Below are 18,472 nucleotides of genomic sequence, written 5' to 3' on the forward strand. Positions count from 1 at the left end.
ACTTTTGTTGCACCTGATCAGTTATTCCGAAGTGTAGCTATGAAGAAAAGTTCCTTCCAGACCCGCAAATTCACACTACGAAGATACCTTATCTTTGAAACAAAAACTACAATTGCCGCATTGACAATATTTAATATTTTACCTCTGGCAAAAAGTTGAAATGGGGTAAACCTAAAACTCTGAATTTACTTATACCTCTTTTTTTCCCCTCTCCTTAAATCTTTGGCATACTCATAAAACGATCCACGAGTAGTATTTAATGACTGCGAATATTCTAAATGATTAAATAAAAAATATATTAAGCTAACTATATTAGGACTAGACTTCCAATTGAGATTAAATGCATATTGTAAGTCAATTTGGTAATTTATTTTGGCGGTAACCAACAGTCAGTCATTGTTAGCAAGAAGACAGCTCAGTAATATCCATTATCAGTGACAATGACAAAAGGATGAAAGGACTAGGTGAGAGCATTCACTGAGGTTAAAGGGGTTGTCCCGCGCCGAAACGTTTGTTTTTTTTTCAATAGATCCCCCGTTCGGCGCGAGACAAACCCCATGCAGGGGTTTAAAAAAAAAAAAACCGGATAGTACTTACCCGAATCCCCGCGCTCCGGTGACTTCTTACTTACCTTGCGAAGATGGCCGCCGGGATCTTCACCCACAGTGCACCGTGGGCTCTGTGCGTTCCATTGCCGATTCCAGCCTCCTGATTGGCTGGAATCGGCACACGTGACGGGGCGGAGCTACAAGGAGCAGCTCTCCAGCACGAGCGGCCCCATTCAGAAGGGAGAAGACCGGACTGCGCAAGCGCGTCTAATCGGGAGATTAGACGCTGAAATTAGACGGCACCATGGAGACGGGGACGCCAGCAACGGAGCAGGTAAGTGAATAACTTCTGTATGGCTCATATTTAATGCACGATGTATATTACAAAGTGCATTAATATGGCCATACAGAAGTGTATAGACCCAACTTGCTTTCGCGGGACAACCCCTTTAACCTTCAATTTGCTCAGTTATCGCTGGCCTGTCATTAGTTCCTTAACTTCTTGCCAAGCAGAAATCTTGTCTGCTCTAGATATCAGCAGGAGAAATTTAATTTCACCTAATAATCAGTACTAGACAAATGTCTCCAAAAGTTAGGAGCCAGGGCCCAAGTCTGTAAGCCAGCTAGTGTGTAGTGAAGTGATGTAAAGAGTGGGGGCTTCATACATACGAGCCTATTACACAGAATCTGTCTTCAATCAACAGAAGCTTTAGTTTTTTTTCTTTTATAGGTTTCAGAAGGCTTTCACAAGCAAAGACCATCACAGGCATACAAAGAGGAGAGACAGTCTTGTAGATTGTTCCATTTCCCACCCAATACAGGAAAGAAAAAAAAAGCACCTCAAATCAGTTCTCTGGCCTCCCCATTTGCAGATATTATATGCATGGAGAAAGGGGAAGATAGGGGTGGCCAAGTGCAGGTTCAACAGCCAACGTTATAAGAAGGGTAGTAGAGAAGAAGTCGATGTTCTATTTTAACAGACAATAACCAAGAAATTGTCTTACAATGCTCCACATCTGCAAATGACAGAAGCAATGGCTAGCGGTCCTGCTGCCATTGTGGCACTTTCACTTACTGTCAAGACAAGTTCTGTGGATGGCTTCCCATGACAAACTTGATCAGGCAGTTGTGGAATCTACTAGAATGATCTATAAAGTTTTACATGAAAAGGGGCTCATAGCAGACAACCCTTTTAAGGTTTCATTCACTCCTCATTTGGCCAGACGTCACGTCCAAGGGTTCTGTTTCAAAATGGCATTCAGATGGAACCCTGGATGGCTCAATATGCTGGCATTTCTGAAACAGAGACCAAAGTTGCAGGCTTTGGTCTCCAGTTCATTAGGTTTCTGTTAGTTTCCGGTATTTTGGCCGCACAGAACAACAGATGACTAGACTATTCTGTCCGGTCAAAATGCTAGAAACTAGGAAACCAGATGAAAACACCAAAAACTTGCAGCCCTGGTCTCTGTTTCAGAAATAACAGCCTATGTAGCCATCGAGGGTTCCATCTAAATGCACTTTTCTGGCAAGCCAGATACATCCCCAGGGAAGTCGGAATTACAGTCACAAAGTAAAGAATAATCCTGTACTGCTGACCACACTGTCTATACATAATATTCTGCGGGGGTCAGAGAACACGACAAAGGAGAGTAGCTGGTGAATGTATACACTTGAATGATAAGAAACAGATATTGAAAAAGGTCAGCTTAATAAAAAAAAAAAAAAAAAAAAATCAAGTCATAAATAAAATGCTATAAATTGGCTAAGGGTTTTGCACTCATGTAGAGTCCTGGGAAACCTCCCAATAAAGTTGCAGCTTTCCACTATCTCATGCTGTACATAAAAAGCCAAGAGAGACTTTCAAGGTTTGTAGAGAATGAAAAATGAAGGTTTTACGATATCGACCTCTGTTCCCATTAAATGGTGTCTGATGCTTAATGACTTGTTTTATGAAAACTCAAAAAAAGACACTAATGAATCAGAAGCTTGTGAACAATGTCATCCAAATCTGCCACATCATGATAAGGATAGACGAATAAATATATATCTATATATATATCTATATATCTATATATATCTATATATATATCTATATATATATCTATATATCTATATATATCTATATATATCTATATATATTATATATGCATCTGGGATTACTTTTTCACGTGCAGTCTTATCAACATCTGTATTGCTTAGAACCAAGTCATTCAAACCCCATCACAAATGTTCAATAGGCACTAACTGTATTCTAATACAGCTTCTGAACTACACCTATAAAACAGCTAAATGCTACAATGTGCATCCATCCGTTCGGTTAGGTAAATGCATTTAATTCTGGGGGTTGAAAGCAAACAAGACATATACTGCGGGGATGCAGTGAGCTTTCATATATGACCCGCCTGCCATCCTTCTACTAACCCATCTCACACTAGTCTGGCAACCCTCTTCATGTCACTGAGATCAGGTTGCCTAGTTATATTATTGGAAAAACATATTAAAAACAAATTGAAGGGGTTCTGACATGAATAATGTTTTTATGCTTTAGCAGCCATTGTTCCCTGGTCTGCCTAATGGACACAGGGAACCCATAGTTTAATGGCTGCTAAAGCATAAAAAGATAATACTTACCTGTTCTTCTGTTGTTGTTGACATCGGGGGGGGGGGGGGGGGGGGTGTCACCTCCCAGCAGGCGCTGTTCCTCCTCTTCTGTCTGCACGAGCCGCGCCGCTCCGGGATCGCGCGCATGCGCAGTGGAGAGGTGCCCTCTGACAGGAGTCAGGACGGGCTGCGTCTCCACTGCGCATGCGCAGCACTCCGGAGTTCAGCAGGACGGACGGGCCGCCCACAGCAAGCACTGCTTGTGACGTGCTTGCTGTGAGCGGCCCGTCCGTTCACCTCGGAAGTGCCTGACGGACGGACCAGAGCAGGAAGCGGTCTTTTTTGACCGCTCCTGCTCTGCTTTAAAGGCACAGAAGAAGATGCCGGCTGGAGGGGACATGCCTGGCGATCGGGCCAGGCCAGGCAAGGTGAGGGGAGTACAATTTTTTTTTTATGTCAGAACCCCTTTAAGCTTTTCGAATAAAGAAACATTTATGTATATGAAAAGGAGTTTAAAAATATCCTGCTACTAGCAACAAAGACATTTCTTATGTTAACACACAGCATGTGCTTTCATAACAGTCCAACTATCAGCAGGCATAAAGATAGTCCAACTAGTCCAGCAAAAAACAGTAAACAGTTATTTAAAAAAAGTTTGTGCCCTCTCCACTAGAAGAAGGAATTGTACAGAGTTTACTAGTGCTCGGCACTCCTCGGGTGTGACCGAATCCCAAATTGGCTGATTTTTCACATTTAATCCACCCTCGCTGTGGCATAGATTTTCCCCAGAATGAGTCATACAGCTATAAATCAAGGCTGCTTGTAGGCCGAGGAAGTTATGGGGATCCCAATTTGAGCCAATCAGGCTTTAGCCAACTTAGCTGTATGACAGGACGCTCCATTTTGGTAGATAATGAATTCTCCAACTTTAGTTTGAAGCTTTGGAGTAGAGGGCAGAGGAGGTCCAGCCAAATTTTTCTATTACATATTAGCATTGACAGTGTTCATTATGAAGTGGAGATTGCCAATGCCCTTAGCAGATATGCATCCCCACACAAGCTGTACAAGTTAGGCAGTCTAGGTCAAACGCTTCTTCAGATGCACTCATCTCTAATGCAGAGACCGAACCGCAACTAGTCACTCCATATTATCGAACTCTACTGACGAGGCACCCAGTTTCAGTGTCTTAACCCACACCAAACATTTCTTTTTTGCAGTCTCGTAACAAGTGGTTTTTCCTTTGCCTTGTAGAAGCCAAAACATAGCCCGTGTATGGCCCCTATTGCATGTTATGTTACCCTCTTTCCACTAACGGAATTCCACTGCATTGAAATTGCAGCAACTGGCACTCACCGATTCTTTTTGATAATTCCGTGCGACGTTCTTCTGCTTTTTGACAGGAAGACCATTTTTTTCCCCCAACAGCAGTTGAGCCATTTTTTGTATATTTTAAAATGATACCATGAATTGGCGAGCAATGAATACCCCAAATTTTGGAAATCACACGTTGAGATTTTCCCCTTTTTATGCAACTTTAAATTGCTTTCCTCAGTTAGCTGCATACAGGCTTACCAAATGGAATTTTATGGAAAATCTTATGACTGCCACATAAAACCTTTATATTGTATCCTTCACCTGGCTTAAAACACAAAGTCAAAAAGTGTGAAGTCATTCAAAATAATTAGCTTTATTAACCAATCTGCAAAGAATAGTTGGACTATTATGATAGTTAGAGTGCAGGGTGTGTGTGTGTGTGTGTGTGGGGGGGGGGGGGGGGGGGTAATTGACTACAATGCAACATAGGTTGATGTTGAAGGACTTGTGTAACTTTCTGTAAATCATTTCGTTTGACGTTCAAAACTTGCATCCCATAGGTGAAAAATCATAGTTTAAAAAAAAATTTGATATAATTTTGTATAACTGACAGATGCGGCGAAAAACAAACAATTTAGCAAAAAAATAATAAAAAAAAAAAATCATAAAAAACAAACGGTACCCAGATTGTTATCAAAAAGGGGTAGTATACCTTCGCTAATGATTACTGCTGCATGTAGAGAATTACACAGATCACCTGTATCCTTTGAAACATGAATCAGGAGCACATTTTTAGGTTTCCTACTTGCCTTTGGTTGTAATACTCGATAAAGACCAAACTGAGTGGTACATCAGGACACAACTCAATTATAAAGTGTTTATGCTTGAATAACTACAGTACAACATCAGGAGGAATTATTGAAAAATGCTGGTGTGGGTTAAACAAAAGTAGTGCAAAGACACAAGGGAAGTATTACCTGTGTGCAAATTAACAAGCACAGTACAGCAATATCATTTATCCCACAGCCATAGCACGTTATCTGGGATGTCAATATTGATGACTTACCCTTAATTACTGTGAGATCAAAGGGAGTCCTGAGCAGTGGACCCTGACCAATCAGCTGACTACAATACCCAAAGAGGTTATTGAAATTGGGATTTAGTTTAGAAAAAGACAGCTGAGGGGGCGACCTAATAACTATGTATAAATACATTAGAGGACAATACAAGGATCTCTCCCATCATCTATTTATACCCATGACTGTGAAATTAACAATGGGGGCTCCCTCTAAGTCTAGAGGAAAGTGGGTTTTTACACAGACATAGAAGGGGGTTCTTTACTGTAAGGGCAGTGAGACTAAAGGAACTCTCTGCCTGAGGACATTGGGATGGAAAATTTGATAAAAGAGCCCTAGAGGGGCCTGGATGCTTTTCTTGAGTGATACAATATAACATGTTATAATCATTAACAACTTCAAAATGGTTGTTGATCCGGGGATTATTCCAATTGGAGTCAGGAAGGATTTTTCCCCTTAAATGGGGAAAATTGGCTTCTACCTCATTGGGGGTTAATAAGATGAACTAGATGGACATATGTCTTTTTTCACCCTTACATACTATGATACTAGCTGTCTACAGTGGCTTTGACGCTTAGATGAGCCATTGCCACTTCATTGCATAAGAGGCACACCACCATACATTGCATAGTGGCTGTGCCTGGTATTGCAGCTCAGCCCCCCTCACTTGAATGAGCTGCCCTCATGCCTTGTGACCATCGAAGGTGATGTCACAGTTCTAAGAATCAGCAGACCTCATCAATCTAATATTGAGGATAGGTCATCAATACTTTAGTCCTGGAACCCCCCTTTAAACATATAGTTATAGAAAACCTACCAAACCATCATATCTATAAAGAAAAAACATTGTGCATTTACATATTAACCCTCTCGATCACAGAGCTAAACACTTATGAATTCTTGAAACAATTCCAGTCTTTACAATAGCCAACCAGTAAAGCATATGATTTAGACCCGTTCCAGTTGTCAGTATTTGTAAGCCAAAACCAGGCTTTCCATTCTACTTTTTTTCTGTAGGTTCCATTCCTGTTTTCGACTTCCAAATACTGTTGCCTAAACGGGATCTTAGTGCTTATGCACATTTAGCGTGGAGCTTCCATAAAGATGCACGAGTCGTCTACAGAACCCCCGTTTACCTTCCATTTCAGACATTGTGTGCATTTAGGTTTTCCCCACCAGACGATCTCAGCACAAATAGCATCCAACAGAGACTGTGTATAAAGGAGCAGCATGCAGAGCATCACGTGTCTTGTTACTTTCATGAAACAGGTCTAAGCAGATCACAATAAAAATAATGAAACAAACCGATATTTAGCAACTTTTTTTCTTCCCCACTATACTTGGTGTGCCATAAACTCAAGACAGTTAATGATAGTGGAAATGACCATTTTCTTCTTTCCATACTGTTGAGGGCAGTAAGTAAATGACACCCGGAATAGTTAACGATTTCTCTCTCTTCTCCAGACACATAGTACAAGTATTTCCACTATGTCCCATATTATTGCTGTAAACTTACTAGATAAAGTCTATGCTCATTACAACAATAACTTGTGCCTAGAGGAAGAAAATAGAGAAAATCCTCTCCTTATCAGAAGCCTTCTTCCGATAAGAAAAGTGCCAGAATGAACCTGTGGCAAACATTACATAAAGGGCTTGTCAGAGATAGGAATTTACCAAAAAACCTGCTGCCCATGCTTAAAAATAATTAATGATCACATATTCTTTCCAGGCCCCCCTGAAGCTCCAGCGCCGCCTCCAGCCTCCACTACAACACCGTGTTTACAAGCTGCTGCAACCACATTCAAGTTTGGGAATGGCTGTAGCAGCCGGTGGCTTCCGGTGAGCAGGATCACTACAGATTGTCAACACAGACCTGCGAGTGAAACTGGCGAGTATATGAGCTTTTATTTTTGGGCATGGAAAGCAGGAATTTAAAAAAATAAAAATAAATTATATATATAATAATTATCATCATCATCTGAGACAACCCCTAAACTCAGAAATCTGTATAAAAAGGTATTCAAGAAATACAATCTACCCCATTTTTTAGTCTAAAATATATTAAAATTCAGTGCAAATTAATATTATTGGGGAATTTGGGCTTAATTTCCAAACCTCAGAGTTCAAAAATGTCTTGTTCCTTCACACAGCACTCGTTATAAATGTAGATTTCACCTATAAAACCCAGGGATTAGTCCCAAGGAGTTACAACGGAAATAATCTGCATGCAAGTCGGCTGCAGATCTGCAGCAGAAGTACAAGCCAGATTTGCTGGGCCAACCCATGAGAACTAACAAGGAGGCATACAACAGCGGCCCTGGCAATTTATAAACACAGGCAAGTCTTCATGTTGTGCTCACGTTGCACGCCAAATTGTAAACTGTCAGTCTGTAGACAACATGACCGAAAACTTACTACATATGGATTTCTACAGCTCCCACTTACACATATCTTCAGTAACCACTCAAGCTCCTCTTACTAAAGGTCTGATGCTTTAAATTGTGAAGCAAGTAGTCATTGGGCGACCGTCTGGCAGCTCACAGACATATCGTTGGTGAATTCTACGTCAAGAAAATTCTAAGTCAGCTTAAAGGCCAGTGATTGGCTGCAGCAGTCACTGGCCACAGGGATAACCTTCTATAGCCAGTCACATCACATGGCTCCCCGTTACGTCCCCTAACCGCATCATAACTTTATGGTGCTGGGGGGAATATGACAGTTTCCCTCTAAACATAGATTTTTTTTTCTCCCATGTATCTACACTGAAGTGGTTGAGGAGACACATGCAGATTAGACCTATTCATATGTGGATTAGTGCCAATGAAAAAAAATTCAACACAGAATTTATGTCAAGTTGTCACAGTTTACTTTTCTCATTTTACACAAACGTGGATTACAAATTCACACGGTATAGCCTAGGGACTCACTCTCCATCAGTCATTAAGACACAATGGTGCTTGAAAGTTTGTCAATCCTTCAGAATTTTCCATATTCCTGCATATATTTAACCTAAAACTGCATCAGATTTTAACACAATTCCTAAAAGTAGAATAAACAAATGAGTTAAAAATATTAGACTGTCCTTTATGGATAGAGGAAGAGCCAATATAACATGTCTGAGTGGCAAAAGTATGTGAAACCTTGCTTTCAGTATCTGCTGTGACCTCCTTGTACAGCAATAACTGCATCTAAACGTTTCCGCTAATTGTTGAGTCCTGAACATCAGCTTGGAAGAATTTTAACCCATTCCGCTGTACAAAACCGCTTCAACTCTGTAATGTGGGTGGGTTTGCTTTCGTGAACGGCTTGCTACAGGTCCTTCCACAACACAGCAGAGGTCTCAAGTGAAAGACTCCTTCCCCCATTCCCTGCATGATGTCTGTATGCCCTATTGCCCCATCAGGGCAAATGGACAGGGGTTGTCTTAATGAGACAGACTCTTGAAAATTTAAAATTATTTTTTTTAGATAAAACGAGAAATAAAGACCCTCTCGAACAGGAGTACCAAGTTGGTGTAGAGAGTGTTATATAGGCAATACAATGCTCCCTCGGAAAAAGTATGTAAATAGGGTAAGTGGGAGGATGGAAAAGTACATCGCAAGAATCCGGTGATCGGCCTCCCCTGTACCAGACTCTACCCTCTCCAATCCCCCCTGAATGCGGCAGCCAGGCTCATCTTCCTGTCCAGCCGCTACTCGGACGCCTCTGCCCTGTGCCGGTCACTGCACTGGCTGCCAGTCAAATACAGAATACAATTTAAACTCGCTACCTTCATCCATAAAGCCCTCCACAGTGCAGCGCCCCCCTAAATTGCCTGCCTCCCTCATCTCAATCCATCACCCAGCCCGGGCTCTCCGCTCTGCTAACGAAACTAGACTACGCGCCCCTTTAAATCGAACTTCCAATTCCCGCCTCCAAGACTTCTCCAGAGCAGCACCAGTCCTCTGGAACGCACTACCAAAGGCTACCCGAACAATCCAGGACTCGCAGAACTTCAGGCGTGCTCTGAAAACGCACCTCTTCAGGGAGGCATACCGCATTCCCTAAGCAAACTCCTTAGTATGCCGCCTGATAACATGCTCCCTGACCTACTGACTGCAATCCCTGCTAGCCACCATAAACCGCTCCTGCAGTCACACGGCTAAATGTCTGACCATTGTTTATGTGCATAGCATCCCTCACTCTCCACCTCTCCATACCGTTCACATCTCCAGCCCCTCTACCTTCTGTATTGCCCTATTATCTGTAGTACATAAGCTCGTTGGAGCAGGACCTTCACCCCTATTGTTTCCATCAACTGATTACTACAGGTAACCGTGGTTCTGTAATTGTACTTTTGTCTTTCTGTAGTCCCCGTCTTTGGAATATGTTGGCACTATATGTAATAATAATCTTTATTTGTAAACAACACACCTTACAGGAAGGAGACTTCTCTATTAGGTAGTGCCATGGAGGTACTGTTCCCTACTTCTATATAAGCCTCTCTATACCAACCTGGCACTCTCCTCAAGGAGAAACTTTATTCTCCCCAAACCCACAATAAGGTCTCTAACTCAGCCAACCAGTAGCTTGCTCTGCACTAACAATGGGCAAACAACCCTAAACAGTCTGCGGAAGGGTGTCTAGAGAAAACTCTGTAGCTTGGCTGCTATCCTTTCCTTAGTCATGTTGTCAAAGCCTGTAAAAAGGTCAAATACTGATTTATTGGGAACTCCCGTCCAATAGGTGGCGCTATTCTTAAATTTCCTCTTTGTACTGTATACGCTAAAAATAAACTCAAACTATAATATCTGCAATAACTACAAAAAATACAATAATGCAGCACAGCACAGTACCTGGTTATGTTCTATCATCTAAGATTTACTCAATCATGGTTAGAAACAGAAGAACAGTAACTATAGGGAAATCCTCTGCGTGTTTACGGATGGCTAATGTAATTCACATTTTGCTATCCTCGGATGCATTTACACCGTTTCAAACACCAACATATTAAATCCACAACCTAAGCAGTGCAAATACATTAGGAAACCGTGCAGGCAGCAGGATTGTGATACTACAGCGCAAACTTGCAAGCAGAGCTACCAGTGCCCACAACACTGCTGACAAAAATCAATTTACTGAATATCATCTCCAGTCAAGAGCAGTTTTCATTTGAAGTAACGCACCGTGGAGTCAGTATAGTAAAACATACCACCACACACTAATAAAGAGCATGCATACAGCAGTATTCCTTCATGTTCATTCATATCCCAATATGCCGTCCGGATGGTGGGATTTCATGGAACAAACAAAGCATATAATCTAGATCATGTGAAAACTGAAAATTCTAGTCAACTTTAATATACCACAACTTTGCCAGCTCTACCTTACATCTTAAATCAATTTACTTAAGCCTTGCGCTACTGTGTAATAAATCAACTGTTACAGTAGCACAACATGTGCATACATCAAAAGCCAAGCGCTGCTGAACGGCAATACAGACAAACTCCAATAACGGCCCATTAAAGATTAAACAACCGGTAGGGAGAATTCAATTATTGAAAGGCCTGCAAATAAAACAAACAATTCACATACAACTTAATTGTGATAAAGTTAAAAAAAAAACAACTAATAAATAAAAGATAATAATGAAAAACTCCAACAAGGAATGCTCAATAACTCAGCAGCTGTCAGAGTATGCTGGGAGTTGTAGTTTCCCAGAATCCACAGGCTAGAAACCACTGGATTAGTACCACATACTGACTAGACTCTGAAGAATAGAAGACTCTCTTAAATCATTTCTGGTGAATTTAGGAAAATTGTAATTGATTCATGCATTGTATTTTACGAGCTGCCTCCTAACATCAATATAGAAAGATTACTGCAACACAGTAGCAACATTGTTTATATGTTGCCATTACATTCTCACACGAACATCACTTCAGTAGACAAGTCATAAACAAGGTGTAGAACACAGAAAACAAAACAATAAATAAAACGACGCATTCTCCTTCATAGCACAGCCTCTAAGGGCTGCAAGTCATTTTTAAAAAAAGGTATTCAAAAACTTTTCAGCAATGTAAAATCCCCTTTGCGGCGAGCCGAACCTGATACCAAGCACAGCAAGTCTAGGGCTTCTTCTAATAGTACAAGTACAGCGGGGCAAGCGCTGCCGAATAATTTACGGCACATAGGAAAAAAATTAAAATGATCCCATTACCTTTAAATTCACAAAATAAAACAACTTTACCCGAGTCAGAAGATAAAGCATGCACCGCCTGATTCATCGCTGTACCTTTTTTCATTTTAAAACGATTCCCCCGCACATCAAAGTGGTTTTAAAGCCCAAACATCTTCTTTTACTGCTAAGCTAAGAGCCCATTAGATTGCTAATTTCTTGTGGAAACAAAGCAATTACAAAAACGTGAATGGTTACATACCTGCAGTTTGGAGGAGGATCAAGGGTTATTTCTGCTAACTCCTTCTGAATTCTGTAAGTGAAATGAGAAGCGTTTCAGACACTCTGCAGAATGAATCAGGGAATTACACTGCCCTCTACCATCATGTTGTTAAATGCAACATTGGCTTTGCCTTCAGTAACGCTAACATGGCTGCTTCCTCTTTGTTCTCAGAGGCATAACCCAAATCCTAGAACACAGGAACTTAGCAGCTCCATTCCAGGGGCATCCGAGCAAAAATGTAAGATGCAGACCCTGGAGGGGGCAAGAAGACCCATCCACGTCCCCGCAAAAGTAAAAAGGTTTCCGTGCCAAACACTTTTTACTAGGGAGATTTCCTTTTCTAGCTAATATGCAAATGAGGCAGAGAGGGAGGGGTAAACTCCAGCATTTTGACAATGACTTTAAACCAGTGTCCTGACCGAGCCGCGACTAAAACACGCTATCACAGGCTGCAGAGAATATTTATTTAACACAGCATTCAGCCATAAAAACTGAAGAACAAGCAAACTTCCAGCACTGGCAGTTCTGCAGCACAAGCCTAATACTACAAGCACTTACAAATCTGCTTAAAAATAAAAAGTTCCACAACTATTTAAAGGGACTCAAGATATTCTTGCGAAAATAGGAAAAAAAAATATAATAAAAATTCAACTTATATGTCTCTCTTTTAAATTTGATCTTAACTAGCAAAGGAGATTCTGCAAACACAGTAGTAAAAAATATATTAGGGTCTCTGCTCTTCAGCGATACAGCCATGACAATGTTGCTGATAAGCACGACTATGTAGTCCGCTATATATACATAGATCTGTCTATATATTGTACGGTCTGCCATATCAACCTGATAGCCTGCTGCCCCACATACATACTCTTAATGCCTTGAACGCAATAGCTGTATGACAGAGCACCACGAGAGTTCTCTTACTTAGGGCTCCTTCACACTGGCGACTGCGATATCGCCGCGAGAAAATTTGCAGCAAACAAGAAAACTGCTGTTTTTGTTTTGTTTTTTTTTAGCAATGCTTTTTCCTGTGAAAAACTGTGCAATGCTGCCGCCCTCTATTTTTCCACATAAGAGTCAATAGGAGTTTCTAACGTTAGAAATGCATTGCACGAAAATCGCAAGTTCGTGCAATGCAATAAAAAGGAGGCTCTACAAGAAAACATGGGCTATAAGAAACAAAAAACATTTTAAAAAAAAGCCAGATAGGACATGCTGTGATTTTTTTCAACGCCACATCAGTGAAAACATCGCAAATGGGAATAACGCCATTGAAAATCATTGGTTTCATAATTCTGCATTTTCACTCTCGCATAGCGTGAAGGCACCCTAAAGTCATATCTATACAAAATGCTTAAAGAAATAAAAATTCTAAGTATCCAACTCCCACCAGGGTCACAAAGCAGAGATATGGGGAGTTCTTCAAGGTGCGCTCACACACAGCCGATTTGTTGTGGATTTCGATGCAAATCTTCAGCAGATTTCAGCCCTTCAATTTAATTAAAAAGGTTGAGATCTGCTACAGCTCTGCACCAAAACCAGTCAGCGACGTGTGAACACAACCTTAGCTAGTGATTAATAGTACTAATAATAATAACTCTGCGGGGTTAAATATGAATTTTACTTATCATTAACCCTATAGAGTTGCACCTTATGAGGACCTGACAAAATATCATCTTACAATGCGCTAGCTCTGTAGACCCTTATAAGTGCAAGATGGCCTGGTCAAAGCCTGAAGACGCAGCGATGACTGCAATTAACCAGATAAATCAATCATGATCATAGCCCTAGTTCACACGCACAACCTCCAAACATCATTAATGCATTCCCATTGTGCAGACCCTAATGAATCTTGCTCAAAGCATTAAAGCCACATAAAACATCACCGAAGCCATGCCTCCTAACCTCAAATGACATCTTCCTGACCAAGCCACAAGACTGTAGAATGCATCTCAAGCCCTCTCGAATATGAAGGAAATTGGAGCAAAGCATGCCATGTAGGGCCCTAATAAGAGGCATATTATGAAGATTCTCATAGCCTTGGTCACTTCCAAACCTGAATCTATTAGAGCATCCAAGTTCATTAAAAGAAGAAAGAATAGGGGGCAAACAGCAATGAAGAAAAGCGTGACAAGTAACACAAACATGCAGGTGTCCTTTTTCGGATATTAATTACCTAAAACATTGACCTTGTCTGGTCCAGGCATGGTGACGTCTGCTGCGTTTTACCCAGCAGCAAGAGGCGTTAATGAAGGATAATTTCTGAATTTCACCTTCACATTGGCAATTTTTTTTAATCATGTCATGTTCTAGTTGCGGCATTTTCCACCTACTGACTTCAACTGAGAGAATTCACAGTTTATAAAGAAAAGCCACACGCGGGCAGATTTTACATATGGTATTACTGCATTTATATAAGAGGGATTTCACTAGTTCTAGAACCCGTTCTTTAAAAATCCCCCACACATTAGTACAATAAAACGACATGATATTTGCTACTCATGTGGATTTTGCTACCATAGTGCTGCCTTTATCTCCATATGTTTGAGGCCGGCACTTTAATAGTTAATTCATACTACACAAATCTCACAAGAGAAAAACAAAGTCACGATAGACGATTATTATTAGGCTATGTTCACACGCGGCAGATTTTCCAACTGGACACTCTGCGCAGAAGATCCACAGCGTTTACAGTATCAGGAAAGTGCATGAGATTTGTATACGCAGCGAAATTTAAATCCGCGGTGTGCCAATTTTAGCAGGGGATTTGCAATGCGGATTCCACACCAAAAACATTTTTAATGAGGATTTTGCGCTGCGGATCTGCAGACACTGCACCCCGTGTGAACATAGCCCATGGGTCAGCGTTCTAGTTCCCACCCTCTACTAAGATTTGAAAGACTTTCTAGCATTGACTTGTAGCACTCTAAAAAGTAGAATACTCTTACACAAGGCCAGATCATAAATGACCTCCATGATGATTCCAGCAGAGCAAGCAGGTGAAAAAAAAGTTCCTAAGTTTTCCAGCAGCCATATACTTTGCACACTGTCCGTTGTCTTATTGACAAACAAGAGCCCCATAGTGAAGTATTACTTACTTATCCCAATCAATAACCAGAGACTGATCAATGGGAAAAGGAAGGGTTTCTATTAGTGGCCAAATCCTACATGGATTAGCTCGTAAGTAGATTTGGTAGGTTTATGGGGGGGGAGGGAGGAGAGAAATATTAGAAATCAAAAAGTCACAACCAACTCTCCAATACATTATAGGGATCATCATAGGAACCTGTTCTACCAGTCATAAAATTAACTTTCAGGAATAATTACTGGATTGTGCATAAACTTCTTCTGGTAAACTCATGTAGAATACAATTGTTGTGGGAGAGTAAAGTTACAAAGCTTGTGTAGGATTAAGGAAAAAAAAAAAAAGAAAGGGGAGTGGAGGGGGTTGACCGTATACATTTCCAGAAACAGCGCTACTCTTGTCCATGGGCTGTGTCTGGTATTGCAATTCATGTCTATTCAAAGTAAATAGGGGTAAGCGGCAATACCAAACAAAATCCATGAACAAGCATGGTGCCGTTACTGGAGAAAAGCAGATGTTTTTTTCTAATCCTAGACAAACCCTTTAATTACCCATCTAAAGCCCCTTAGGACTGGCCTGGAAGCCGCACATGTGTGTGAATGGGTTAGGGGTCATATGGCTTTAGATAAAAAGGGCTTAATCCAATATATTAAAAAATAAAAAAATCACCACACACATCCAAAATCGGGGGATCCAGAGGAAGGAGGAGAAATTGAGGTCAGTTCATATTTCAACATGTAAAAAAAAAAAATCAGGTTTCCCCCTAAAAAGAAAAATCATCACTAAAAATATACTTAGATGTGATGACCTCTTCTAGGAGATTATTAAGGATATCTATTTCGACATGTCTTGCTTAAAGGGATTTTCCAAGGAAATAATATTGATCGCCTGGTGTCCCCTGCTTAGACCATGGACGATCAGCTGATCGGGTGCTCACTGTCATTGCTGCTACACACTGGAGTATGGAGCGAAAGCAGCAGCTCCAACTCCTATGTAGTGGCCAGAGCTTGTAATCACAAGCGCAGCTCACATTAAAATCAGCGATCAACTGAGGATAGATCATCAATAGCTGGAAGTCCCCTTTAAATCTGTATCAGGGATAGCTGGGTAAAGACAGGTTCGGCTATGGTTACATTACTCATGACAGTTGTCACCCTGCTTTCCTCGGCTCCTGGATGACATCCATCCGGCTAGATATCCAGGTTGTAGATCACTTACCCTAATATCCCAATAAGCCATTCAGAGGTTTAGGAAAAGTTGGGTATCTGGGTGACAAATCTATCGTCACCAAACTATCCTATCAATTCTATGTAGACGTTTCATAGTTAACAAGCAGCCAGAACTATGGTAGAGACATGACATCACCGCAGACCCAGAAGAAAGGTGTCACTTTTGTGATCGGGGAATCCTTACCCTCCGCACCCCTCCCACTATATCCTTTTTTGGTCTGGCTATTGTTATTTTTTATTATTATGGCCATCATTTTTAGGATTACCTTTTAGCACTAGTAGATAGTTTTGCAGTGGTTTTACTGGATAATTTGGTATTTTTCTTCTGTTGGACTGCTGACGGTTTCCTTTCCTCTTGTTCTTCGGGCTCAGGGGCCGGTGGATCCCTTTGATCCGCATCTGAACTTCCACTGCTGGTACTAGGACTTTCATCATCGGACCTTTGCCGATCGCTGGACATCTTGCTTGGATTTACTCAATTCCTTATCGAGAAGCTAAAAGAAGATAACAAACATGATGACTTTAGATGAAACAAGTGATTAAAAAAAAAAAAGTTAAGGCTCTGTTCAGATTTCTGCCGGATTAGGTCGCCAGTTAATAAAATAATAGCACAGGATGCTGTACTGTTTTTTTTAAATGGTAAAACAATGGAAACCCATGTTAGGCAATGGGAGCCGTCATTTTATTTTCGTTCTTCTCTTCCATAATGGAACAGCAGATGGAAATATGACAGAAGCCACAGAACCCCGGGAAATCCACATGTAACTATTTGGAGAAGTTTTTGTAACTTTTCAACACGGTGACATCCAGGTGATGCTGCTCTGATAGAACACTGCGGGCACGTGTACTAAGGTAAGGTGTACGGGGCACCAAGTGTACCCCCTATACCGCCTGGATGGTCATAGTCACAGAACGTATGTATCAAGATGAAAATCGACGCAAGCTAAAACCCGTTTGACCTCGTATGGATCGATCATGAAATAAGACAATATTCGGTTCCTAATCCCACGAGCGGCAGTATTCTTACTCGAAGGCCACATCTCTTACCCCACAGGCGAAATAATGATTTAAAAAAAACCACGGTCACATGTGCTCCTCCTATGTAAATGTATGGGGGGACTCCAGCCCGCGATGAATAACTTTTGACATGCCATGTAAATAACACTGATGCTTTGTAAATATTTACACGCCGGTGTGCGCTCTACCCCTCGTCCCCGGCATTCGCTGGAATGTATTGTGATTTAACCCTTCGTAGGCAGTGGATTGGAGGGGGTGGGGGGGTATAATAGTGATATAATTGGAATATTGACATTGCTGGAAGCCAAAATAAAGCATCTGGTCAGGGGATGAGCGTGTAGGACACAGTCAGGCTGCAGGAGACCGTTCACACCGACATTTTGACCACCAGGGAATCCCCCCCACCCCCCCTCGGAGGACGGTGGAGGGGCCCGGGGTCCGCTACAAGGATAGGCTTGGGGGGGTACCATTATTCCTGGCGGGGGGGGGTTCAGCAGGTATAGTGTCATGATAGGGGGGCACTCCACCGTGGACGGACCAAGTGATGCGTGAAGTCAGTTCCAGCTTCCCCCTCCACCCCCCCTCGTCGCTTTCTCCGGGGCTGAAAACAAGAACAAAGCTCCGGCTCTGCCCCGGATCCCTCCCCCGCTTCTCGTTTACCTCAGCAGCTCTTGCCCTTCCCTGCTCTCACGCCCGCTGGATGCCGTGCTGGGGAGGGGGGGATCCTGGAGACACCGAGCCCGGGGGGGGAAAACGAGCAGGCTCCGGCCGGCTGCCGAACATTGAGAGTCGGAAGAAAGAAGAAGGAGGAGGAGGGGGAGGAGGGAATGGGGAGCTGGCTGTAATACGCTTCTGTAGTCTGCTGGTGGCGCCGGAGAGTCGCAGGTGGGCGGGGGGAAAGTGGGAGGAGAAAAAGGCGGGAAAAGAGGCAGAGCTGAAAGACTGATATCAAGAGAGCGGAGATACAAGCCACGCCCACTCTCGGTCACCTCAGTCTCCGCCCCTTTCTGCTTTTCTCCCGGTGACTAAAGCCACGCCCCTTTTGTGTCCCCGCCGCACAACGGTGAAGTCAGTGAGTGCCGGCGCGTGCATGTGTGAAGGGGGGGCGCTCATTAACCCCTCACACACCTGGCTGCAGCCTGTATATAGTCATGTACACAGT

At 42.1% G+C, this 18,472-nt stretch overlaps 1 protein-coding gene across 1 annotated transcript in view; it reads right to left on the reverse strand.

Annotated features, from left to right (window-relative positions):
- UBE2E3 (ubiquitin conjugating enzyme E2 E3) overlaps positions 1-18,110 on the reverse strand; it is a 62,337-nt gene extending 44,227 nt beyond the window's left edge. The window contains exons 1-3 of the mRNA XM_066575761.1: positions 17,971-18,110; positions 16,560-16,787; positions 11,959-12,009 (exon numbers count right to left, since the gene is read on the reverse strand). Of these exons, the coding sequence (XP_066431858.1) occupies positions 11,959-12,009; positions 16,560-16,753 (245 nt within the window). The 5' untranslated portion in view covers positions 16,754-16,787; positions 17,971-18,110. The remainder of the gene's footprint in view (positions 1-11,958; positions 12,010-16,559; positions 16,788-17,970) is intronic.
- Positions 18,111-18,472: the final 362 nt, after the last annotated feature.

The sequence above is a fragment of the Eleutherodactylus coqui genome, chromosome 8 (assembly GCF_035609145.1).
Source record: "Eleutherodactylus coqui strain aEleCoq1 chromosome 8, aEleCoq1.hap1, whole genome shotgun sequence".
NCBI lineage: Eukaryota > Metazoa > Chordata > Amphibia > Anura > Eleutherodactylidae > Eleutherodactylus > Eleutherodactylus coqui.